The sequence below is a fragment of the Macaca mulatta genome, chromosome 13 (assembly GCF_049350105.2).
Source record: "Macaca mulatta isolate MMU2019108-1 chromosome 13, T2T-MMU8v2.0, whole genome shotgun sequence".
Classification (NCBI taxonomy): Eukaryota; Metazoa; Chordata; class Mammalia; order Primates; family Cercopithecidae; genus Macaca; species Macaca mulatta.
In genome coordinates, this window is record NC_133418.1 from 96,103,707 (window position 1) to 96,128,592 (window position 24,886).

Consider the following 24,886-nt stretch of genomic DNA (forward strand, 5'->3'; position numbering starts at 1 on the left):
CACCATCGCGCCCGACTAATTTTTTTTCCCCGAGAGGAGTTTTGCTCTGTTGCCCAGGCTGGAGTGCATTGCAGGGATCTAAGCTCACCGCAACCTCTGCCTCCCGAGTTCAAGAGATTCTCCTGCCTCAGCCTCCCGAGTAGCTGGGATTACAGGTGCGTGCCACCACGCCCAGCTAATTTTTGTATTTTTAGTAGAGACGGGGTTTCACCGTGTTGACCAGGCTGGTTCCGAACTCCTGACTTCAAATGAGCCGCTTGCCTCGGCTTCCCAAAATGCGGGGAGGCTAGTGATATTTAACGTTAAATAACTTTGGCCTCCAAAGATACCTGTTTCCATTTTAAGACACTTCTATTTAGTTTTGGGAGGGTAAACTAGTTATATTTTAATAATGAAAACATCTGTTACATAAGCACATAGTGAGTACTCTAATCGACCTTCTCGGACTCTCCGGGCGTGAGGGGTGGGTGAGGGGACCGGCAGGCTGTCACAGCCCCTTCAAAAGGGACTTGGGGCTGGGAGATGTCGCAGTCAACTGGGAAAGGAGAGCCAATCAGCAACTGGAGCGTCCCACGCCGTTTGTCAAATGCATCTCCGGATTAGCTCTACTCATACGTATATCTTGGGGGTGACTAGGTGATGTCCGTGTTCAAGACACTAGCGTGCTAAGCCTGGCATTTCAGTTTGCACAGCGCTGTAAGTTTTGTCTCAATCTTCCTGACCGCCAGCGAACCTGGAGGACGTCTGCTAGCGGTAAATTTATTTATTTATTTATTTATTTATTTATTTATTTATTTATTTATTTTGAGACGGAGTTTCCCCTTGTTGCCCGGGCTGGAGTCCAACTGCGCGATCTCGGCTCACCGCAACCTCTGCCTCCCAGGTTCACGCGATTCTCCTGCCTCGGCCTCTCTAGTAGCTGGGATTACAGGCATGTGCCACCACGCCTGCCTAATTTTGTATTTTTAGTAGAGACGTGGTTTCTCCAGTTGGTCAGACTGGTCTCGAACTCCGGACCTCAGGTGATCCGCCCGCCTTGGCCTCCCAAAGTGCTGGGATTACAGGCTTGAGCCACCGCGCCCGGCCAGCGGTAAATTATTTACCCACATTCCGAAAAGGAAAACGGGCGCCCGCGCGCAAGGACATACTCCTTGATGGTTACTCAACCAGAACGCCGCTGCTCCGGCGCCACTGCTTGACCTAGCGCACCGCCCCCTCCGACGCGGGCGCCGTCGGGCTGCTGCGCCATGCGCGCGACAGGGAAAGGAGGGGTCGCGCTAGGTTGCGTCACTCGTCTGCGACGGCGCCTGCGCGAAACACCATGCTGATGGCAAGGTGCAGCGGTCCTGTCTTGCTCTGCCTGCGGCAGGGACTCGGTACCAATTCATTCTTGCGCGGCCTAGGGCAAGAGCCCTTCGAAGGAGCTCAGTCACTGTGTTGCAGGTCCTCGCCTAGAGACCTGCGAGACGGAGAAAGAGAGCACGAGGCGGCACAAAGGAAAGCCCCAGGAGCAGAGTCTTGCCCATCTCTCCCTCTGAGCATCTCGGACATTGGGACCGGATGTCTTTCGTCACTGGAAAACCTCAGACTGCCTACTCCGCGGGAAGAGTCATCCCCTCGAGAGCGCGAGGACTCGAGTGGAGACCAGGGCCGGTGCGGTCCGGCACACCAGATATCCGAGGATCCTTCGATGCTCTCGCAGGCCCAGTCTGCTACCGAGATCGAAGAGCCTCACGTCTCCCCTTCTTGTTCAACTTCCAGACAGAGACCCTTTCAGGTTGGGGAACTGATTTTAGCTGAGACTGAGAAGAGAGAAACACAATTTAAGAAATTATTTAGATTGAACAAAGTTGGACTCTTAAATAGTAGCTGGGGGGCAGTCCCGTTCAGCAAGATCGTGGGCAAGTTTCCCGGCCAGATACTGAGGAGTTCCTTGGGTAAGCAGTTCACGCTGAGGAGGCCAGCATTGGAAGACTATGTATTATTGATGAAAAGAGGGACTGCCGTAACAGTCCCAAAGGTAATGTGATGGAGATAAGGTGTGTATTGTTTCCAGGAGGAGCAAAGACAGATGCAGTACTCAGTCCTGATTAATGTACTCAAAGCATATCTCAGAACGTTTGGATTTTTTATTGTACTCAGGCTTTTAAGATAAACCAATGGATATAACTTTTACATATCATGATGAAAATTAGCATTAGGAAACGCCCAGATTTTAATTTTAACTTGGGAGTCTCGATTCCCTTTTTTGTAAAATGTGGATAATATTTCAACTTTCTGTTAGGGTGATGTGAACTCATTAGGTACATAGTAAGTACTAATTTTGTTCCCCATTACTCTTAAGTTTACAACTTCAGGACTCAAGAGAATGTTGAACTCTTAGGGAACAAATTTTTAGTACTACTATGATGATATTTTAATAATATTTAATAATCATGTTACAAGAGTATATTTTATCAACAGTAGATACATTACGGTGCTTTTTCCTTTAGGGAAGAAATAGAGTTTTATGTTAAAATAGCTAACATTCAACACCAAACATAAAATGACGTCTTTATTAAAAAGTTAACTGCCTAAAGCCTAGTTTCAGTTTTTTTTTTTTTTTTTGAGACAGGTTCTCACCGTGTCATTCAGGCTGGAGTGAAATGTTGCGATCTTGGCTCACTGCAACCTCTGCCTCCCAGGTTCAAGCGATTCTCCCACCACAGCCCCCTGAGTACCTGGGACTACAGGCATGCGCCACCACCCCGGGCTAATTTTTGTAGAGACGGGGGCGGGGCGGGGGGCGGCAGGGGTTTCACCTTTTTGCCCAGGCTGGTCTTCAACTCCTGGCCTCAAGTGATCCGCCCACCTCTGCCTCCCAGTGCTGGGATTACAGGCGGGAGCCACTGCGCCCAGCCCTAGTTTGAAGTTTATGCTAATCATCTATTGCTAGCAGATTATTTCAATCCTTAGTCACAGTCACAGTCCTTGAGTAGAATGTTCCTGTGTAACACAACTCCTCCTTTCTCCAGATCAGGATTCGTTCATTATTTATTCAGCAAATGATTGACTGCCTTACATACTCAAGGCACTATTTAGGGAAGTATAGTGTTGAACTGCAGTCCTCACTCTCAACATAGACCTTACATTCTAGAAGGGGTGACAAAGAACAAACAAGTAAATGAAAGAATAAGGTCATTTCCAGTAGTATTAAGTGTCATGAAGACAAATACATTAACAATGACATTGGGATGACCTGGGGTACGAGCATACTTTATGTCAGGTGAGTAGAGATGGTCTCCAAGGAGGTACACTTGATAGGAAACCTAAATAAGGAAGAGCTTGCCTTGTAAAGATCTAGGATAAGAATTGTTCTTGCAAAGGGAGGAATACTGCAGAGTTTCTGTTGTGGCCTCTGGGTCAGATGAGGGTCCCTCTATGGGGTGTGGTTTGAGTATTTTATTCCATTTGTAGTGAAGGACCATTAGAAGTTTCTGAGTAGGAATCCAGTCTGTATTTTAAACGGTCTACCCAGGGACTAAGAAAACTTTCCTCAGAAGCTTAGGCTACTGAGGTATAATAAGCTTTTTTTTTAAAGACAGGGTCTTGCTATATCACCCAGGCTAGAGTGCAGTGGCTCAATCACCTCTTACTGTAGCCTCAACCTCCCGGGCTCCAACAATTCTCACACCTCAACCTCTTGAGTAGCTGGGACCACAGGTGTATGCCACTATAGCTAATCAAAAAAAAATTTTTTTTTAGTGTTGGGGTCACCCTAACTTGCCCAGACTGGTCTCAAACTTCTCTAGGCTCAAGGGATCCTCCCTTGAGGGTGCCGGGATTACAGGTGAGAATGACCGCTCCTGGCCATGGTATCGTAAGCTCTTGAAGAAAACCAAAGACTTTTGTAATTTTATCTTGCTTCCCCATGTCTCCTTTCTCCCCATTAGACAAAATGAAGAAAGATTAGTTACATTTCATGAAGTTATAAATAGGCATCCTTAGTGTACTTTCTGCCTTTCCATTTGTTACAGATATAAGTCACATTGTTCTACTCTAAGGAGGAATTTAAGTACTAAATTTGTTAGGTGTTGACTTCTCTTTATAGCTTCCAAGTAGTAGCTGGAGATAGTTTAACTTCAACTTTTACAACTTCAAAATGCTTGAGGGAATACCTCCACTGTTGTTTAAAAACTGATCTCCCTGTAAGAATTACATAATTCCATCTTAGTATTAAAAAGTATGACTGGAGGCCGAATGCGGTGGCTCACGCTTGTAATCTCAGTATTTTGGGAGGCTGAGGCAGGAGGATCATTTGAGCCCGGAAGTTTGAGACCAGTTAGGGCAACACAGGGAGACCTTGTCTCTACAAAAAATAAAAAATTAGCCAGGTATGATGGCACACACTTGTGATCCCAGCTACACAGGAGGCTGAAATGGGAGGATGGCTTGAGCCCAGGAGTTTGAGGCTGCAGTGAGCCATGATCTTGCCACTGCACTCCAGCCTAGGGAACAGTGTAAGACCCTGTCTCAAAAAAAAGGTGAGGGGGCAGGTGCAGTCACTCGCACCTGTAATCTCAGTGCTTTGTGAGGCCAAGGCAGTAGGACTCCTGGAGGCTAGGGTCAAGGCTAACCTGGCCAACCTAGCAGGACCCCATCTTTATAAAAAATAGAAAAAAATTAGTTGGGCATGGTGGTACATGCCTGTGGTCCCAGCTACTTTGGAGGCTGAGGTGGGAGGATGGCTTGAGCCCAGAAGTTCGAGGCTGCAGTGAGCTACTGTTGCACTACTACACTCCAGTCTGAGCGACAGGGTGAGACCCTTTCACCAAAAAAATTTGTTTAATAAATTTAAAAAAAAACCAGTTTTTATTAATGTCATCCATAACATTCGTGTTGTGTTAACAAAAACAATTCCAATTATATGTTTGGCAAATGGGTCCTCCAATCTATTTCTAGCATAGTCCCTTTTTTTCCTTATATAGCAGAGCTCCCCTACCCCCAGGCTGAGGACTGGTACCAGTGCATGGCCTGTAACAGGGAACCAGACCACACAGCAGGTTAGCGGTGGTAGTGAGCATTACTGCCTGAGCTCCATCTCTTGTCAGCTCAGCCATGGCATTAGATTCTCATAGGAGTGCAAACTCCTGTGAACTGCGCATGCGCCAGATGTAGGTTGCATGCCCCTTATAAGAGACTGACTAATGCCTGATAATCTGAGGTGGAACAGTTTCATCCCAAAACCATCACCCTCTCCCCAATCTGTAGAAAAATTGTCTTCCACGAAATGGGTCCCTGGTGCCCAAAAGGTTGGGGACCACTGTTACACAGTATCTTAATTCTAAATGAGAAGCTCATCATTTGGTCGGGCACGTTGGCTCACGACTGTAATCCCAGCACTTTGGAAGGCTGAGGCCGGCAGATCACCTGAAATCAGGAGTTTGAGACCAGCCTGGCCAACATGGTGAAACCCCATCTCTCCTAAAAATATAAAAAATTAGCTGGGCATGGTGGCAGGTGCCTGTAATCCTAGCTATTTGGAAGGCTGAGGCAGGAGAATCGCTTGAACCCAGGAGGCGGAGGTTACTGTGAGCCGAGATTGCACCACTGCACTCCAGCCTGGGTGACAGAGCGAGACTCTGTCCCAAAAAAAATAAATAAGTTCATCATTTTGGGCTGGGCAGGGTGGTTTACGCCAGTAATCCCAGCACTTTGGGAGGCCAAGGCGAGCGGATCACCCGAGGTCAGGAGTTCAAGACCAGCCTGGCCAACATGGGGAAACCCCGTCTCTACTAAAAATACAAAAATTAGCCGGGCATGGTGGCAGGCACCTGTAATCCCAGCTGTTCGGGAGGCTGAGGCAGGAGAATCGCTTGAACCCGGGAGGTTGCAGTGAGCCAAGATCACGCCATCGTACTCCAGCCTGGGGGACAAGAGCGAGACTTCGTCTCCAAAAAAAAAAGAAGTTCATCATTTTATGCAGAGATTATATAGTAAATTCCTAACTGGTCTTCCTGCCTCTTGATTTTTCTCCAGTAGATCCTGTATTCTTCTGCCAGATTAATCCTCATAAAATGCCATTTATATCACCTTGGTGACACACCCTGGTTGCTTATCAGGCCGAGTTCTAATGCCTCATACTGGCATTTAGTTCTCTGCGTATCTCTCCTGAGATAACAAACTGTATTTATTCTACCTCTGCTTTGTTTAAAGCTGTTTTTACCTTGTGATTGTTCCCATAAATTGTCTACTCTTTGTCTTTAAACTAGGCCATCCTGCTGTTCTAAGAACTTATATTGTCTGTAATTTTGGTATTATTCTGAAGTGTTGCCTTATTTGTTAACTGATTCTTGGATCTCTCTTATTTCATCAAGTGAAATATAAACTCTGTAGGCAGAGTGCCTGTAGGCAGGTCCAGAGTCTGATTCGTTTTTTCACTCCCTTCTCCATACTCGACAGTGTAAGATAAGACTAGGCGCTTAGTACATATTTATTGGTCGCTGAGTCACCCATACTGTTTTCAATCATAGGATATTAGTATGATTCTCTTGATGATGGATATCAGCCCAGGTGATACTGTTTTGGAAGCTGGCTCAGGCTCTGGTGGAATGAGCTTATTTTTATCCAAAGCAGGTAAGAGATTGGACTGAGCTGGATCTCGGTAACAAAGAAAACGTTCAATTTGTTCATAATAACAGAAAGTTATGAGGATATTTGGGAAAATACCTAACATTGAGGTAGCATTCTCCTAGAATCTGAATGTGAGCACCTATTTTTCTTTCCATTTTGTACATTTATTCCAGTCAGTCTCTTTCTGATCCTCCCTCCATTTTCTTTGCTTTGTCTTGTTTCCTTCATGCTCTCTAATGCTGCTGCTTTTTTCTTAAGTATACGTTTTATTGGAATATAACATAGCTACAGACAAGTGTGCAGATCGCAAGTGTATACCTCAGCGAATCTTTGTATAGTGACCACTCGTACTTATTCCCCAGATCAAGGTAAGGAGTGTCTCTGCCCCACAGATGCCTCCTCATGTCCCCTCCCAGTCCTTATCATCACCAAAGGAAACCACTATTGTGACTTTTATCACCACTGATTAGTTTTGCCTCCTTTGAACTTATATAAATGGAATCATACAGTATGTACTCCTTTGTATCTGGCTACTCTTGTTCATCATTATGTTTGTGAGATTCACTCATTGCATACAGCAGTAGTTCTTTCATTTTAGTTGCTGTATAGTACTCTCTTCACAATTTACCCATTTACTGTTGATAGACATTTGAGTTGGATATTATAAATAGTGCTGCTCGGAACCTCCTTGTGTACTTGTCATGTTATTGTTGAATAATAGTGCCAGATGAATACTTAGCCTGAGGGAATATGGAAGGAGGTTGTCAGCTGCTGGGGGGAGAGTTAGACATCGTTAGGACCAAAGAATTATAGTAGGTGTTCATAAAGAAATTAATCATAGTACAGAGCTGTTAAGTAAAAAGCTACATTATGAAGAATTATCTCTTTTTTTTCCAGAAAGTCTCTAAAAATTGTCAGTTGATAAAAGTACTGCTTGAAGGTGGGTGTCTGATCAAAAATCAAGAGGTGTATATTAAACATACATTTTTTCATGTTCCTACCACTTAATTTCTGGTTACTTTTATGCTAGTTGATTAGTACCCCTTTGCCTACCTAATTTCTCTGAGTGTCAGGGTTGTTTTGGGTGGTCTGACTGTCTGTACAGTGTTCTCTTCCCTACATAATGATAAACTGTTGAATAGTCACAGTACTTTCTTTGAGTAGATTTTATAAAGATTACAGACAGAAATATGCTGAAATTAAACTCACACCTTTTGTTCTTTGACCTAATGTCTTCACATATGAATATTATCTAGATTATATTAACCCAGTAAATTCATTCTGGGCTCCTCAATCTTTTGTTTGACTTTTCTGTACATAGTTAAAGGCAGTCATTTTCTCATAATCTATGACAAATTCCTAACTGCATGGTTTCATTTGACAAAGTGGATTCATAAAAACTGGTGAGAACGGATAAATGCCTTTATTTCTAAAATATATAGTATCAGAGGAGTGTCATGGCTTGAATAATCCTAAACTATAAATGTGCAAGAAATTATTGCTATTTACCTATGTTATGGGTATTTTTCTCCATAATTTCTTTTCCAGTTGTTTAGTTTATATTACCTTTTTTTTTTTTTTTTTTTTTTTGAGGCTGTTCCCCAGGCTGGAATGCAGTGGTATGATCGTGGCTCACTCCAGCATTGACCCTCGGAGCTCAAGTGATCTTCCTGTCCCAGGCTCCCAAGTAGCTGGGACAATAGGCACATACCTCCAAAGCTGGCTAATTTTTAAAATTTTTTGTAGAGACTGGGTCTCACTGTTGCCCAGGCTGGTCTTAAACTCCTGGCCTCAAGCAATCTTGCCTAAGCCTCCCAAAGTGCTGGGATTACAGGCATGGGGCACCACACCCAGCTTATATTACTATTAACATTAATTTTTATCTCCTGAGAACCTCATAACTTGCAGTTGGAGTTACATTTCAAAAGATACCTTGGAATTTAAACTTCTTTAGTAAACTGTAAACTGATTGATCTGGGATAATCTCCAAATGGTATCAAATCGCTTCAGATAGAGGTGGGTGGAAAGTTAATTGCCTTAAGTTAAAATGTAGTACTCCTGTCTGGAATTGCAGTATTACCGTGCTAATTAGTTTAAAAGTTCTTCACACACAGACATACACACACACACACAAATATATATACCTTTTGTTTGTTTGTTTTTTTGGTAGAGACAGGGTTTCACCATGTTGGCCAGGCGGGTCTCAAACTCCTGACCTCAAGTGATCTGCCTGCCTTGCCCTACCAAAGTGCTGGGATTACCTTGGCGAGCCACTGTATCAGGCCACAAATACCTTTTAAATATGTGAAAGACTCAACCTCATCCATAGTAAAAGAAATGCAAGTTAAAACTACATTAAAAGGCTGAGCGTCATGGTTCACATCTGTAATCCCAGCACTTTGGGAGGCCGAGGCAGGCAGATTGCTTGAGCTCATGAGTTTGAGACCAGCTCGGGCAAAATGGCAAAGCCTCGTCTCTACCAAAAATACAAAAAATTAGCTGGGTGTGGTGGCACACATCTGTCATCCCAGCTGTTCAGGAGGCTGAGGTGGGAGGATTGCTTGGGCCTGGGAGGTGGGGGGTGCAGTAAGCCATGATTGCACCACTGCACTCCAACCTAGGTGACAGAGTGAGACCCTGTCTCAAAAAAAAAAAAAAAAAACTCAAAAATCTACATTAAAAATGATAAACTCTATTCATTTTTTAGATTGACACAGATAAAAAGTTCAAAAACTTTCAGGGAGAGTATGGAGATACAGGTTTGTTTTTTTTGAGATGCAGTCATGCACTGTTGCCCAGGCTGGAGTGCAGTGTCGCATCTGGGCTCACTGCAACCTCCGCCTCCCGGGTTCATGCCGTCCTTCTGCCTCCTGAGTAGCTGGGACTACAGGCATGTGCCACCATGCAGGCCAATTTTTTTTTTTTTTTTTTTTTTTTTTTTTTGAGACGGAGTCTCGCTCTGTCGCCCGGGCTGGAGTGCAGTGGCCGGATCTCAGCTCACTGCAAGCTCCGCCTCGCGGGTTTACGCCATTCTCCTGCCTCAGCCTCCTGTGTAGCTGGGACTACAGGCGCCCGCCACCTCGCCCGGCTAGTTTTTTGTATTTTTTTTTTTTTTTTTTTTGAGACGGAGTCTCGCTTTGTCGCCCAGGCTGGAGTGCAGTGGCCGGATCTCAGCTCACTGCAAGCTCCGCCTCCCGGGTTTACGTCATTCTCCTGCCTCAGCCTCCCGAGTAGCTGGGACTACAGGCGCCCACCACCTCGCCCGGCTAGTTTTTTGTATTTTTTAGTAGAGACGGGGTTCACCGTGTTAGCCAGGATGGTCTTGATCACCTGACCTCGTGATCCACCCGCCTTGGCCTCCCAAAGTGCTGGGATTACAGGCATGAGCCACTGTGCCCGGCCTGAGATATAGGTATTCTAATACATTGCTGGTTGGCATATAAGTTGACACCACTTATGTGAAGGACAATGTAATATTATGTGAATAAATTCATATGACCCTTGAGCCAGCAATTCCATTTTTAGGACTTTATCCTATAGAGATATACTGGCTTGATACAAAGACGTAGGTGTAAGAATTTTCATTGCCATATTGTTTGTATTAGCATATGACTAGAAACAAGCTAAATGTTCATCATAGCCATACACTGGAATATAATGGCTGTTAAAAAGAATGCAATTTTTTAAAAAAGAATGCAGTACATCTAGAATCACTGAAATGACATTGTCGGTAAGTAAGAAGGAAGGTACAGGACAATGTGTATAATACACCACATTGTGTGTTAAAAACAGATAGATACTTGCATGCTTGTATAGGCAGTGACTATCACGGGAAAGGTAAATAGCTGGTGATGTGGTTGCCTCTGAAGAGGGAGGGAGATTAATTGGGGATCAGGGATGAGAGGAAGACTTGTAACATTGAACTATTTCAATTTTTTTTTTCACATACATGTAGTACCTTTGCAAATACGTTTTTGACACTTTTTAATAAACTGATTAACATTGTGAAATATCAAATTATTTTTTACTTAAGTTGGATCACAAGGACGAGTCATAAGTTTTGAGGTACGAAAAGACCACCATGATCTGGCTAAGAAGAATTACAAACACTGGCGTGATTCATGGAAATTAAGTCATGTAGAAGAGTGGCCAGACAATGTGGATTTTATTCATAAGGATATTTCAGGAGCAACCGAAGACATAAAAGCTTTAACATTTGACGCAGTAAGTTTTCTAACATGGGTCCTGTGTTACTCCTTTGACTACAGAGAAGATAGGCGTCAGGCTTCTTTTGCATGGGCAAGGGTCTTCCTTCATTTGCTTCATGTCTATCTCTAGGGATGGAAAGAATATTTTTGTTTCATGCCTTTTAATCTCATGGTGGGATTTTGGGCAGAGACATCCTGAGTTACCGAGTTGGGTGCTGAAGTTGTCATTGAATGTGGAATGATGACTGAAAACTAGGACCAAAGACTAGTCAAGCATCATGAACCTCAGCATTTCCAGGATAAATCGTACTTTGGAAGCAGCATTGGAAGCATATTGAACCCAGCACCTACCCTGAATTTTGAGATTTGGGGGAATAAGTAGCTTCCATTTGACAAGGAATAGACAGAAGGCATCTTCAACTAGACAGTTAAAGTCAGGATATCAAGAGGAGTGTGTTCATTGGAGATGTCGAGGACAGAGGTGTTCATCATGAACAAAGCTCCAGAAAGTGGAGCAGAGAGATTGTGAGGAAGAGAAACACTGGGAGGTTGACTTAGGGAAAAGAAGCAGAGAAGATGAAGGTAAAAAGATAGATGACAAGAGAGGATACATTAAGCTGTGATCAAACATGGTGGAGATCTGGGACATGGAAGTATTTGCTGGCTTAAGAGTTTCAGAATTCCAGAGTAAGTTGCCCTATCCTTGGTGATGCCACTTCACAGTTCATAGCTTCACAGTATGAACCGAGGTCTGGTTAGGAGTCTTCCTTCCTTTCCTTAATTGGCTGCTGGAAGGATAGACTATTTTGGTGATAAATGAAGCAAAGTTCAAAGAGGAGAGAAAATCTTTTTTTTTTTTTTTTTTTTTTGGAGACAGAGTCTCATTCTGTTGCTCAGGGTGGAGTGCAGTGGTACAGTTTCAGCTCACTGCAACCTCCATCTCCCAGGTTCAAGCAATTCTCCTGCCTCGGCCTCCCAAATAGCTGGGATTACAGGCACATGCCACCATGCCCAGCTAATTTTTGTATTTTTAGTAGAGATGGGGTTTCACCATGTTGGCCAGGCTGGTCTCGAACTCTTAACCTTAGATGATCTGCCTGCCTCAGTCTCCCAAAGTGCTGGGATTACAGGCATGAGCCACTGTGCCCGGCTGTGAAAATGATTTTTATCAGCACTGGCTTCTAGCTCTGATATAACTAAAGCCTATAGTTTTAGTGGCACAGCTTCCTGTACAGAAAGACCTCAGTTCATTTTTCTCATCTATGACTTGCTTGTTACAGCTCAATAAGGGGGAAAGGGCTCTGTTTAGGTCATCCATAGGAATGTCAAAAATACCTGGGAGATTAAATAGGTCATCAGAATTTCATTTGATGAGCATGAAACACAACAAAGGATTTTAACGATATCATTGAAGCTTTGTAGAAACCTGCTGAACCATTCCTGATCTAAAAATAATACTCCTTTTTAGATTTATTCAGCTGACTCTCTCTTGAATAATAGTGCCAGATGATTACTCAATATGAGGGAATAGAGAAGGACGGTGGGAGGGTGTCAGCTGCTGGGGAAGAGTTATATACCGTTAGGACCAAAGAATTATAGTTGGTGTTCATGAATAATTGTAATACAGAACTTTTTTTTTTTTTTTTTTGTCGCCCAGGCTGGAGTGCAGTGGCCGGATCTCAGCTCACTGCAAGCTCCGCCTCCCAGGTTTATGCCATTCTCCTGCCTCAGCCTCCCGAGTAGCTGGGACTACAGGCGCCTGCCACCTCGCCCAGCTAGTTTTTTATATTTTTTAGAAGAGACGGAGTTTCACCGTGTTAGCCAGGATGGTCTCAATCTCCTGACCTCGTGATCCACCCGTCTTGGCCTCCCAAAGTACAGAACTATTAAATAGAAGCTAGATCATGAATAATTTCCTTTTCTTAAGAATGTTTCTAAAAATTGTACATTGGTAAGAGTACTGCTTGAGGGTTGATGTTTGATCAAAGATCAAAAGGCGTATGTTAAACGTAAATTTCTGGCTGGGTGCGGTGGCTCACGCCTGTAATCCCAGCACTTTGGGAGGCCGAGGCAGGTGGATCTCCTGAGATCAGGAATTCGAGACCAGCCTGGCCAAGATGGTGAAACCCCATCTCTACTAAAAATACAAAAATTAGCCAGGCGTGATGGCGGTTGCCTGTAATCCCAGCTACTCAGGAGGCTGAGACAAGAGAATTGGTTGAACCCGGGAGGCGGAGGTTGCAGTGAGCTGAGGTTGCACCACTGCACTCAAGCCTGGGCGACAGAGCAAGAGTCTGTCTCAAAATAAGCAAACAAACAAACAAATTTGTTTTCACATTCCCACTATTTTTTTTTTTTTTTTTAATTGTTGCTCCCTTTGTCTACTTAATTCTTCTCCTAGCTGCCATCTCACCTTCTGGGCCTTCCCTCTTCTAATCCATCCCCCTCATCTCTAGAATAATTTTCCTAAAATATACTTCTGGGCTGGGTGCAGTGGCTCACGCCTATAATTCCAGCACTCTGGGAGACCTGAGGTCAGGAGTTCGAGACCAGCCTGGCCAACATGGCAAAACCCCGTCTCAACTAAAAATACAAAATGTAGGCCGGGAGCAGTGGCTCACGCCTGTAATCCCAGCACTTTGGAAGGCCGAGGCGGGCAGATCACCTGAGGTCGGAAGTTTGAGACCAGCCCGATCAATGTGGGAGGTCAGGAATTCGAGACCAGCCTGGCCAATATGGTGAAACCCCATCTCTACTAAAAATACAAATAAAATGAGCTGGGCGTGGTGACTTGTGCCTGTAATCCCAGCTACTCAGAAGGCTTAGGCAGGAGAAGCGCTTGAACTCGGGAGTTGGAGGTTGCGGTGAGCTGAGATTGCGTCATTGCACTCCAGCCTGGGCAACAAGAGTGAAACTCCATTCTAAAACAAACAAACAAACAAACAAAACAAAACAAAGAAAGAAAAATACAAAAATTAGCCAGGCATGGTGGTGGGTGCCTACAATCCCAGCTACTTGGGAGGCTGAGTCAGCAGAATCGCTTGAACCTGGGAGGTGGAGGTTCCAGTGAGCCAAGATTGCGCCACTGCACTCCAGCCTGGGCAACAGAGCAAGACTCTATCTCAAAAAAGCAAAAAAGAAAAATATGGGCCGGGCGCGGTGGCTCAAGCCTGTAATCCCAGCACTTTGGGAGGCCGAGACGGGCGGATCACGAGGTCAGGAGATCGAGACCATCCTGGCTAACACAGTGAAACCCCGTCTCTACTAAAAATACAAAAACTTAGCCGGGCGAGGTGGCGGGCGCCTGTAGTCCCAGCTACTCAGGAGGCTGAGGCAGGAGAATGGCGTGAACCCGGGAGGCGGAGCTTGCAGTGAGCTGAGATCCGGCCACTGCACTCCAGCCTGGGTGACAGAGCGAGACTCTGTCTCAAAAAAAAAAAAAAACAAAAAAACAAAAAAGAAAAATATATATGTATATGTGTATATATATGTATTTCTGATACTGTCATTCTCCTGCTGAAAAAACAATCCAGAGCTTTTCAGTCAAAGATTTCTGGTGTCCAGACTCTGATCTGAACCTTCCTTTCTCTAGTCCTTTATGTAACCTGACTCCATATATGCCAACCAAAATGATGCTAAATGAATAAAAAAGGTGTTAAACCATAAAGAAAAACAGAAAAAAGAGCATGACTAATAAAAGAATTTAACACATTTTGGGAACAGCTTAACCATCAAAAGGGGGTGGACACAATGGAACACTAACAATAAATGTACTCTAGCTACATCAATAAATCTGAAAGACTTGGTGTTTGGTAGAAAAAGCATTATAAGAGAGTATGTGAAATGACTACCTACATGGAAAATTTAAAACTACACAACATGTATTGTTTGTAGCTATTTACATATGTTGTAGAAGTATAAAATTTGGGAATGTTACCAACTTCTGGACACTGACTGTTTCTGAGGAGAGAAAAGGAAGGGAAAGGAATAGAGGGAGATAAGTTTGGGGTCCATTCAGGTTGGTCCACCGCCAGGCTCCATAATCGCCAGCGTAACCTTGGGTAAGTCACTGAAGCTTTCCATGCCTCAGTCACGTCATGTATTAAACAGTAATGATAATAGTACCTATTTCATAGAGTTGTTGAGGATTAAATAAGAAAATTCATGTGAAGTACCTGGTACATAGTAAGCAATGAATAAATGTTAGTTATGATTTTCATCATTTTGATTTTCTTCCTTTCCCCTTTTCTCTGCCTGTTTAAACTCTGTTCTCCCTTCAAAGCTTAAAGGTCATCTCTTGCGTGAAATATCCTGCCTCATCTAGCCAGAGGATTATTACCTGCCTCTGAATTTCTGAACCACTTTGTTTCTGGAGTCAATAAGCATTTATTAAGAACCTGCCATGTACCATGTGCTGTGCTAAGACAAAAATTATGCATTCAAAAGAGCTTTCAAAAACAAAAAATGAATAAGAAATATTTAAAAATTAAAAAATAATAGCTGTCGGCCAGGCATGATGGCTCATGGCGGTAATCCCAGCACTTTGGGAGGCTGAGACGGGTGGATCACTTGAGGTCAGGCGTTTGAGACCAGCCTGACCAATATAGTGAAACCCCATCTCTACTAAAAGTATGAAAATTAGCTGGGTGTGGTGGTGGTGCATGCCAGTAATCCCAGCTGCTTGGGAGGCTGAGATAGGAGGATCGCTGGAACCCAGGAGGCAGAGGCTGCAGTGAGCTGAGATTGCACCACTGCACTCTAGCCTAGGTGACAGAGCAAGACTCTGTCTCAAAAATTAAATTAAACTGGCCGGGTGCAGTGACTTACGCCTGTAATCCCAGCACTTTGGAAGGCTGAGGCGAGTGGATCATGAGGTCAGGAGTTCGAGACCAGCCTGGCCAACATGGTGAAACCCTGTCTCTACTAAAGATTAAAAAAAAAAATTAGTTTTGCGTGGTGGTACACACCTGTAATCCCAGCTACTCGGGAGGCTGAGGCAGGAGAATCTCTGGAACCTGGGAGGCGGAGGTTGCAGTGAGCAAAGATCGCACCATTGCACCCCAACCTGGGCAACAGGGCAAGACTCCATCTCAAAAAAAAATAATAATAATTAATTAAATAAGATGAAATGAAATGGACACATAAACAGTTACTAAAAAGACTCAGAAGTATAAAACACCATGGCTGTAGAACTTGGTAGGAGGAGATGAGGCTGTAAATGCAGTCATGAGGGGCTAGATAATAAAGAAAGTTGTATGTTTATCAAGCTGGATAGTATGGACATTATCTTGTAAGTAGGAGAGCAGACTGTCTAGATTTCTGTTTTAGAATAATTCTGGAGAAAGAATGGAGGTTGGGAGTCTATGCAGAAAGGTATTATAATATTTCAACAAGATATGATGAGGTCTTGACCTAAGTCAATGTCGGTGGGATTAATTTGAGAAACACTGGAGGTAGATTTGTGAGACTTTAATTCAAACAGAAGCACCAAAACCCCAGAGTCTCAAAAGAGAATTCCAGGTGAAGAAAATGATGGCTTCTTGATTAGGCTTTGAAAAAAGACAATGATGACTCTAAGTTTCTGGTTTGAGTAACTGGATAAATGCTGTTAACTGAGAATTGAGCATTCAAGAGGATTTGCAGTTTTTTTGGTTATCTGACTTTGGTCCTTGTCAATAACATAGTAAAACTACAGTCTAAAAGCCCATGTATGTCATCATGTTGACCCTTGATTGTCATTGAAATCTTCACTTGGATATTTATTTATTTATTTATTTATTTATTTGAGATGGAGTCTCACTCTGTTGCCCAGGCTGGAGTGCAATGGCATGATCTCGGCTCACTGCAGTCTCTGCCTCCTGGGTTCAAGCATTTCTGCTGTCTCAGCCCTCTGTGTAGCTGGGACTACAGGCGCCCACCACCATGCCCAGCTATTTTTTTTGTATTTTCAGTAGAGACAGGGTTTTGTCATGTCAGCCAGGTTGGTCTCGAATTCCTGACCTCAGGTGATCCAACCGCCTCGGTCTCCCAAACTGCTTGGATTGCAGGCATGAGCCACCATGCCTGGCCTCGACTTGGATATTTAATAGGCATCTTAAATACATATCCAAACCTGAATTCTTATTTCCCCCAAGCTTGCTCTCCCATAATCTTGATCATTTTCCTCATTAGTAAATGACATCTCCATTCTTTCAGTGGCTTAGGCTGAAAACTTTGAATTCAGTCTTCCTTTTCTCACATCCTACTGCCAATCCTAATCCTAATTCCAATTGGCTCTGTCTTCAAAATATATACCACTTCTTACCACACCAACTGCTCTTTGCTATTACAAGCCACCGTCATCTTTCCTTGCATTCTCAGTGTTTTCTGCATGTAGATTTTAAAGTGAGTCAGAGTATACTTAATGACAGTGAATTGTACACTTAAAATGGCAATGTTGATTTTACCACACACACAAAAAGTTTTTTTAAAAAGTTCAGATCGGTCATTCTTTAAAATTCTCCAGTGGCTTCTCAATTGAGAAGTAAAGCTAAAGACTGCGTGATTCTATGTAATCTGTGTCCACCACCTTCGATGTCATCTCTTACACTTCCCCCCTTTTATCTCCACTGCAGTGACAGTAGCCTCAACAGACTTTCCAAGTAGCCTACTACCTCAGAGTGTTTGTATTAAATATTTGCTGTTCCCTCCACCAGGAGCTCACTTCTTCCCTACATTTCCATGGGTTAAACTTAATTTTATTTTCTTCAGATCTCTTCACTGACCAGCTTGTGTATAAAATGACACCTCCTTTCCCTAACCTGTCACTTTCTTTCCCTCTTACTCTGCTTGTTTTGTTTGTTTTGAGATAGGGTCTCACCCTGTCACCCAGGCTGGAGTGCAGTGACACAATCACAGCTCACTGCAGCCTTGATTTCTCAAGCCCAAGTGATCCTCCCTCCTCAGCCTCCCAAGTAGCTGGAACCACAGGTACACACCACCACGCCTGGCAGTTTTTTTTCTTGAGACGAGTCTCACTCTGTCGCCCAGGCTGGAGTGCAGTGGCATGATCTCTGCTCACTTGAACCTCCCGGGTTCAAGCTATTCTCCTGCCTCAGCCTCCTAAGTAGCTGGGATTACAGGTGTGCGCCACTGCACCTGGCTAATTTTTGTATTTTTAGTAGAGATGGGGTATCACCACGTTGGCCTGGCTGGTCTTGAACTCCTGACCTCAGGTGATCCACCCGCCTCGGCCTCCCAAAGTGCTGGAATTCCAGGCGTGAGCCACCGCACCCAGCCAATTTTTTTATTTTTATAAATGTGGGGTCTCACTGTATTGCCCACGCTGGTCTGGAACTCCTGGGCTCAAGCAGTCCTCCTGCCTTGGCTTCCCGAAGTGCTGGGATTACAGGCGTGAGTTACCATGCCTATTCTGCTTTATAACTGTTTTTCTTCATGTCACTCACCACCCTCTGTCCTATTTATTTATATTTTTTTAATTTTTGTTTAATGTCTACCCCTTCATTAGATCCCATGAAACAGACTATAAGTTCCAACTATATCCTTACCACTTAGAGAAAAATGTTTGTCATGTAGAGAGTGCTTAATAAATATTTGGTGAATTAATAAGATGTCCCTTGACCGATTAGTACTGTTTTTAAAAAACACATAAACTAATATTTTCTCATTTAGTAAATAGATATGCCAGCATAACTCCAAGCTTTCTGGAGTTCATACGACAGTAAATGTTACTTTATTTTCTATTTTGACCAGATTTTTTTTTTGTTTTTAATTAATTTTTTATTTGAAAAATTTTCACTTATCTTTTGTACTTATTGGCATCTTCTGTGACTACAGCCGTGTACACTGCAATTGAAATTGAAAGAAGAGTAAAGAGGAAATAAGGGATATGATTCTTTTTTTTTTTTTTTTTTTTTTGAGACAATCTCACTCTGTCACCCAGGCTAGAGTGCAGTGGTTTAATCTTGGCTCACTGCAACCTCCACCTCCCAGGTTCAAGCAGTTCTCCTGCCTCAGCTTTCCCAGTAGCTGGGACTATAGGTGTGCACCACCATACCTGGCTAATTTTTGTATTTTTAGTAGAGACAGGGTTTCGCCACGTTAGCCAGGCTGGTCTCAAATTCCTGACCTCAGGTGATCCACCCACCTCAGTCTCCCAAAAGTGCTGGGATTATAGGCGTGAGCCACTGCCTCTGGTCAACAGTGTGAATTTCTGTTGCCAAAGCTGAAATAAAGCATTTAGATTTATAAGTTTTGGCAATAGAAATTTACAATGTCAGCCAGGTGCAGTGGTTCACATCTATAATCCCAGCATTTTGGAAGGCCGAGGCGGGCAGATCGCTTGAATCCAGGAGTTCAAAACGAGCCTGGGCAACATGGCAAAACCCTGTATCTACATAAGATACAAAAAATTAACTGAGAATGGTGGTGCCTGCCTGTCATCTCAGCCACTTGGGAGGCTGAGGTGGGAGGGTTGCTTGAGCTCAGGAGGTGGAAGTTGCAGTGAGGTGACATCGTGCCACTGTACTCCAGCCTGGTCAACAGAGCGAGACCCTGTCTCAAAAAAAAAAAAAAAGAAATTCACATTGTCTCAAATGTTTAAATGTTTTATGTTGTAATGGCGTGTTTTACACTTGGCAATATTGATAATACAGGCATACAGGAATCTTTGGTTATATTCATATATACATACATAGCCAAATCAGTATTTCCATATTAATGTGCCAAGTACAAGACATATCATTATGATTTTTCAGTATCATCAAGTACTATGACAAATTATTTTTTCTTCCCTGAGACAGGATCTCACTCTTGCCCAGGGTGGAGTATGATGGCAAAGTCATAGGTCGCTACAGCCTCGAACTCCTAAGCTCCAGTGACCCTCCCATCTCAGCTTCCTGAGTAGCTGGGACTACGGGCTTGGGCCTCTGCATCCAGCCACTCTTTTTTTTTTTCTCAATAGAGTCAGAGTCTCGCTGTGTTGTCTGGGCTGGTCTCAAACTCGGCCTCAAATGGATCCTCTTGACTCAGCTTCCCAAAGTGTTGGGATTACAGGCAGGAGCCACCTTGCCCAACTGTATAATAATTAACATACCCTTTTGGGAGAAGTAAAATGATAGTTAATAATACTACCTTCTAAAAAATGAAATACCTTGAGTGATTGCTGTATCATTTCACCACAATAAGAAAACTTACGCTTTATTTAAACGGAATCAGACTGATGCAGTTCTCTTTTCCCCCTACACAGGTAGCTTTGGATATGTTAAACCCTCATATTACTTTGCCTGTTTTTTACCCACGTCTTAAGCATGGTGGTGTATGTGCTGTATATCTAGCAAAGTGAGTAATAGAACTGTTTTTCTTTGTAATGTGACTTTTAAGTGCACTTTTGCTTAAGTTCCAAACTAAAAAAAATTTTTTTTTTTTTGACACAGAGTCTCATTCTGTCACCCAGGCTGGAGTGCAGTGGTATGATCTTGGCTCACTGCAACCTCCACCTCCCTGGTTCAAGCAATTATCCTGCCTCAGCCTCCCAAGTAGCTGGGATTACAGGCACCCACCACCACGCCCAGCTAATTTTTTCTATTTTTAGTAGAGAAGGGGTTTCACCATGTTGGCCAGGCTGGTCTTGAACTCCTGACCTCAGGTGATGTGCTCGTCTGGTCTCCCAAAGTGCTGGGATTACAGGCATGAGCCACCACGCACAGCCAAAATATTCATTTTGTAACTGAATAAAGTGTACATGACATTTTATACAACTGTTTTAAAATGACAAGTCCCAAGTTCATTTATATTGTATATTTATTTAGTATTTATTTATTTATTTATTTATTATTTTTTGAGACGGAGTCTGCTCTGTTGCCCAGGCTGGAGTGCAGTAGTGCAATCTCGGCTTATTGCAAGCTCCGCCTCCCGGGTTCACTCTATTCTCCTGCCTCAGCCACCCAAGTAGCTGGGACTACAGGCGCCCACCACCACGCCCAGCTAATTTTTTCTTTTTTAGTAGAGATGGGGTTTCACCATGTTAGCCAGGATGGTCTCAATCTCTTGACCTTGTGATCCACCTGCCTCGGCCTCCCAAAGTGCTGGGATTACAGGCGTGAGCCACCGCGCCTGGCCAGTTTTTTTTTTTAACCTTTTTTTGTTTTGTTTTGTTTTTTTGAGACAGAGTCTCGCTTTGTCACCCAGGCTGGAGTGCAGTGTTGTGATCTCAGCTCGCTGCAACCTCCACCTCCCAGGTTCAAGTGATTCTCCTGCCTCAGCCTCCCAAGTAGCTGGGATTATGGGTGTGTACCACCACACCCGGCTAATTTTTGTGTTTTTAGTGGAGACAGGGTTTCACCATGTTGGCCAGGCTGGTCTGGAACGCTTGACCTCAAGCGATCGTCCGCTTCAGCCTCCCAAAGTGCTGGGATTACAGGCATGACCCACGCCCAGCCCTATATTACTGTTTAAATCATTTTTTACATAAATAGTAATATAAGATGCGCATTTTCTTCTGACAATCTGGAAGAAACTTTTTAAAAGTATAATGTGAACAGTAATGTTAAATTATGGTCTCTGTGTTTGTTTACTTAGAATTTTGTGAAAGTACTTTTTATGCTTCCTAACTTGAATATTTAAACCCTCTCCTGCCTTAATTTAACTATAGTATTTAAATGTGGGCAAGAGGTATAGGGAACTTAAATAAATAGAATGTTATTATTTTAGTAGAAATGTACATTTTTCACTTTTCTGAAAGCATCACACAGATTATCGAACTTTTAGATGGAATTCGCATCTGTGAACTTGCTCTTTCATGTGAAAAGATAAGCGAGGTCACTGTCAAAGATTGGTTGGTTTGCCTTGCAAAACGGAAAACTGGAATTTTAGCTCAAAAAGTAGAACCTAAAATCAACATAGATGTACAACTAGATTCTCAAAAGAAAACTGGAGTTGAAGATGAGCTGTTTCAAGAGGATGACCGTGGTGAGCTTCAGTTTTACTTTATGCATGTAGTAATAAATGGAGAATGAGTTCCTGAGTATACTGACCAAAAGATTATAAAAATATTCCTCAGCAATTTTCTATAGAAATTGAAGTGTGATATTTTGCTAAGATGTATAAGGCACAGAATAATTACTTTTCCTGCCTTTTACATAAAACTCCGATATCTTTGAAGAATTGAGCTTTTTATAATCTTCATATTTTACTTGTCACAAGGAGCTTGGTTTGTGAAATAATTTAAGTATATTACGGTTGTTTTATATTTAGATCACTGATTATTACTGAACAGAATGAATTTAATGGAACCTGATAGGCAAATAGCTAATATTCCAAAAAGCAACTTCTAAGATGCTGCTGGAATTCTTGAAAGAACTGAGTTTAGATCTTTGTCATATATGCACATTATTTAGGCCATGAACAAGTTTTCAAGTATCCATTGATTTATGATATGGGCTTATCCATTTGGTTATAAAATCATATGTTTATTATATAATCATTGACAAATCATTTCTGTATAATAACTGGCAGAGTAGCTCTAAAACAAATACAAGGAAAAAAAGAGAAAAAACTTAGAGTAACTCATATTTTAACAGTTTTGTGAAAAAATTAGAAAATATTTTATGTAGCTTATAGTACATATATTTTTTACAACAGAAGAATCACATTCTGATTTTCCATATGGATCATTTCCCTACGTTGCTAGACCAGTACACTGGCAACATGGTCATACAGGTGAGTAATGTTTTCAGAACACATTAAATGGTGTTTTTTCTTCTAATTAATATAATGACTTTATGTTTTTCTTCTCTTAAATTAGCTTTTCTTGTCAAGTTGAGGAAGATCAAACCACAACTGAGTACTCCAGATGACAGCAACTGACTTGAAGATGGAAAAATATCAAAATAGAACTTTATATTGAAAATCACTACTTTCATAGATTGGCATTTTTAGCTATTACTGTGACTTATATAACTTTTACATATAATTTTGAAAATAACAAAATAAAGATGTATAACATGGCAAAACTGCTTAAACGTCCCATTTTGACACTTGTCTTGCAGTTAGTTTGACATTTTGTAGTTAATGATTCCAAATTGGTTTAGTTGGACCATCTCATTCTTCGCTTCCTGTGAACCACTCCATAGATTTGTCTTTCTTCAAGAAATTAGTTTTCTTTCCTTTATTTGATTGATGGTCATTGACTACTGAAATAAAATTGCATTTTAAGATAAACTTTATGTATCTGTCCATTTTAAATACATCTTATCATGAGTTGTATATGTCTTAAAAAATAATAGTCTGGGTTACAGTAAATAATGGGGGGAAACTTAAGAATGATATAATCACCTTAAAAATTATAACAAAATATGTAACAGCTCTTGAATCTCTTTTATCCCCCTCAGAATCTTTTTAACCAGCTTGAAAGAACATCAGAATTGTTCAGTGTTACTATGTAAATTAAATGTTTAGGGGCCGGGCACAGTGGCTCACACCTTTGGGAGGCCAAGGCAGGCAGATCACCTGAGGTCAGGAGTTCGAGACTAGCCTGGCCAACATGGTGAAACCCTGTCTCTACTAAAATACTAAAAATACAAAAATTAGCCAGTTGTGGTGGCGGGCGACTGTAATCCCAGCTACTTGGGAAGCTGAGGCAGGAGAATCGCTTGAACCTGGGAGGCGAAGGTTGCAGTGAGCTGAGATTGTGCCACTGCACTCCAGCCTGGGTGACAGGGCGAGACTCCGTCTCAAAAAAAAAAAAGTTTGGGCAATACATTTTAGAAACATGAATTAATTACAAATGGGACTTATATTCATAGGCATCAGTTATTTAGCATTTACCACATATCATACATTGTTTTGAAAACTATATATGTTTTTCACTTACTATGGACAACTTATCTTTCAGGTTATCCATATTTTACAGATAAACAGTGACTTAGAGTGATTAGGTCGCTGTTTAAATATAGATGTTTTATGGGTTTTTGGTTTGTGTGTGTGTGTGGTTTTTTTTTTTTTTTTTTTTTTTTTTTTTTTTGAGACAGGTTCCCATTCTGTCACCCAGGCTGCAGTGCAGTGGCATGATCATGGCTCATTGCAGCCTCAGTCTCCCAGGATCAAGCAAGCCTCCCACCTCAGCTTCCCATGTAGTTGGACTACAGGCACATGCCACCACACCCAGCTAATTTTTGTGGGTTTTTTGGTAGAGACGGGGTTTTGTCATGTTTCCCAGGCTGGTCTCAAACTCCTAGGCTCAAGCAATCCTTCTGCCTTGACCTCCCAAAGTGCTGGGATTATAGGTGTAGAGCCACCATGCCCGGCCTCTTTTATGGGCTGTAAAATAGTAATGCCTTGGAGGGTAAATGCTACCATTCCTAGATTTATCTCTTAGGCTAGAAGTATTTAAAATTATACATGTGTGTAAATTTTTTATTAAATAATGTATTACAGAACATAGAACATTTTAAAATCTCTGCCTTTTTAGAGTTTACAGTCTATGATAGAGCTTGACATTAAATAGTCACACAGATATAAAACTAAAACTGTTATAAATTCCCCCCAAAGAAGTACAAGGTACTATGAGTAACCATAATGGGGGACTTTGCTCTAGCAAGTGACAATTGAGCTGAGACCTGAATGGTAAGTAGGAATTAACTACAGCAGGGGAAATGGGAATAAAAAGTGATGCTGGGGTTGAGTGGAAAAGATGGATAGATAGATAGGGATGAGGCCATGCAAGTTCTTATATGCCTGTGAAGGAATTGGTCTATCCTAAGAAAAATGGGATGCCGTTGAAGAATTTAAGTAAGGGGTGACATGTTCAGATCTGTGTTTTGAAAATCACTCTGGCTGCATTTAGACAAGTGATTGAATCAGGAGCAGAGTATTCTGGTGTTATATTTCTGTATGATAACTAGCTGAACATTTATACAATAATGATGCCTTTATAGCTTTTATAACATTTCCAGATACAGTTATACATTGCTTAACAGCGGCAATACATTCTGATAAATGCATAGTTAGGCAGTTTCATCATTGTGTGAACATTATAGAGTGTACTTACACAAACTGAGGTGGTATAG

At 42.3% G+C, this 24,886-nt stretch overlaps 3 protein-coding genes across 5 annotated transcripts in view; 1 reads left to right on the forward strand and 2 right to left on the reverse strand.

The window, feature by feature from the left end:
• The window catches only part of WDR43 (WD repeat domain 43), a 259,278-nt gene that overhangs the window by 79,661 nt on the left and 154,731 nt on the right, over positions 1 to 24,886 (reverse strand). The gene's annotated exons all lie outside the window — the stretch shown is intronic.
• Positions 1,314 to 23,039, forward strand: TRMT61B (tRNA methyltransferase 61B). Of its 2 annotated transcripts, XM_001102586.5 has the most exons (7): positions 1,314 to 2,020; positions 6,513 to 6,615; positions 10,646 to 10,836; positions 20,068 to 20,159; positions 21,562 to 21,788; positions 22,461 to 22,538; positions 22,624 to 23,039. In XM_001102586.5, the coding sequence occupies exons 1-7, from the start codon at positions 1,322 to 1,324 to the stop codon at positions 22,683 to 22,685; spliced, it is 1,452 nt and encodes a 483-aa protein (XP_001102586.2). In that variant the 5' UTR covers positions 1,314 to 1,321; the 3' UTR covers positions 22,686 to 23,039. The 2 variants fall into 2 exon arrangements, with proteins under 2 accessions (XP_001102586.2, XP_014967490.2); XM_015112004.3 differs by lacking the exon at positions 6,513 to 6,615 and having other exon boundaries at positions 1,314 to 1,937.
• Positions 22,268 to 24,886, reverse strand: part of SPDYA (speedy/RINGO cell cycle regulator family member A) — a 34,795-nt gene continuing 32,176 nt past the window's right edge. Inside the window, exon 6 of one of the 2 annotated variants that reach the window (XM_001102756.5) lies at positions 22,268 to 23,011. In XM_001102756.5, the coding sequence (XP_001102756.1) occupies positions 22,920 to 23,011 (92 nt within the window). In that variant the 3' untranslated portion in view covers positions 22,268 to 22,919. The remainder of the gene's footprint in view (positions 23,012 to 24,886) is intronic. The other variant, XM_015112005.3, reaches the window with a different exon arrangement.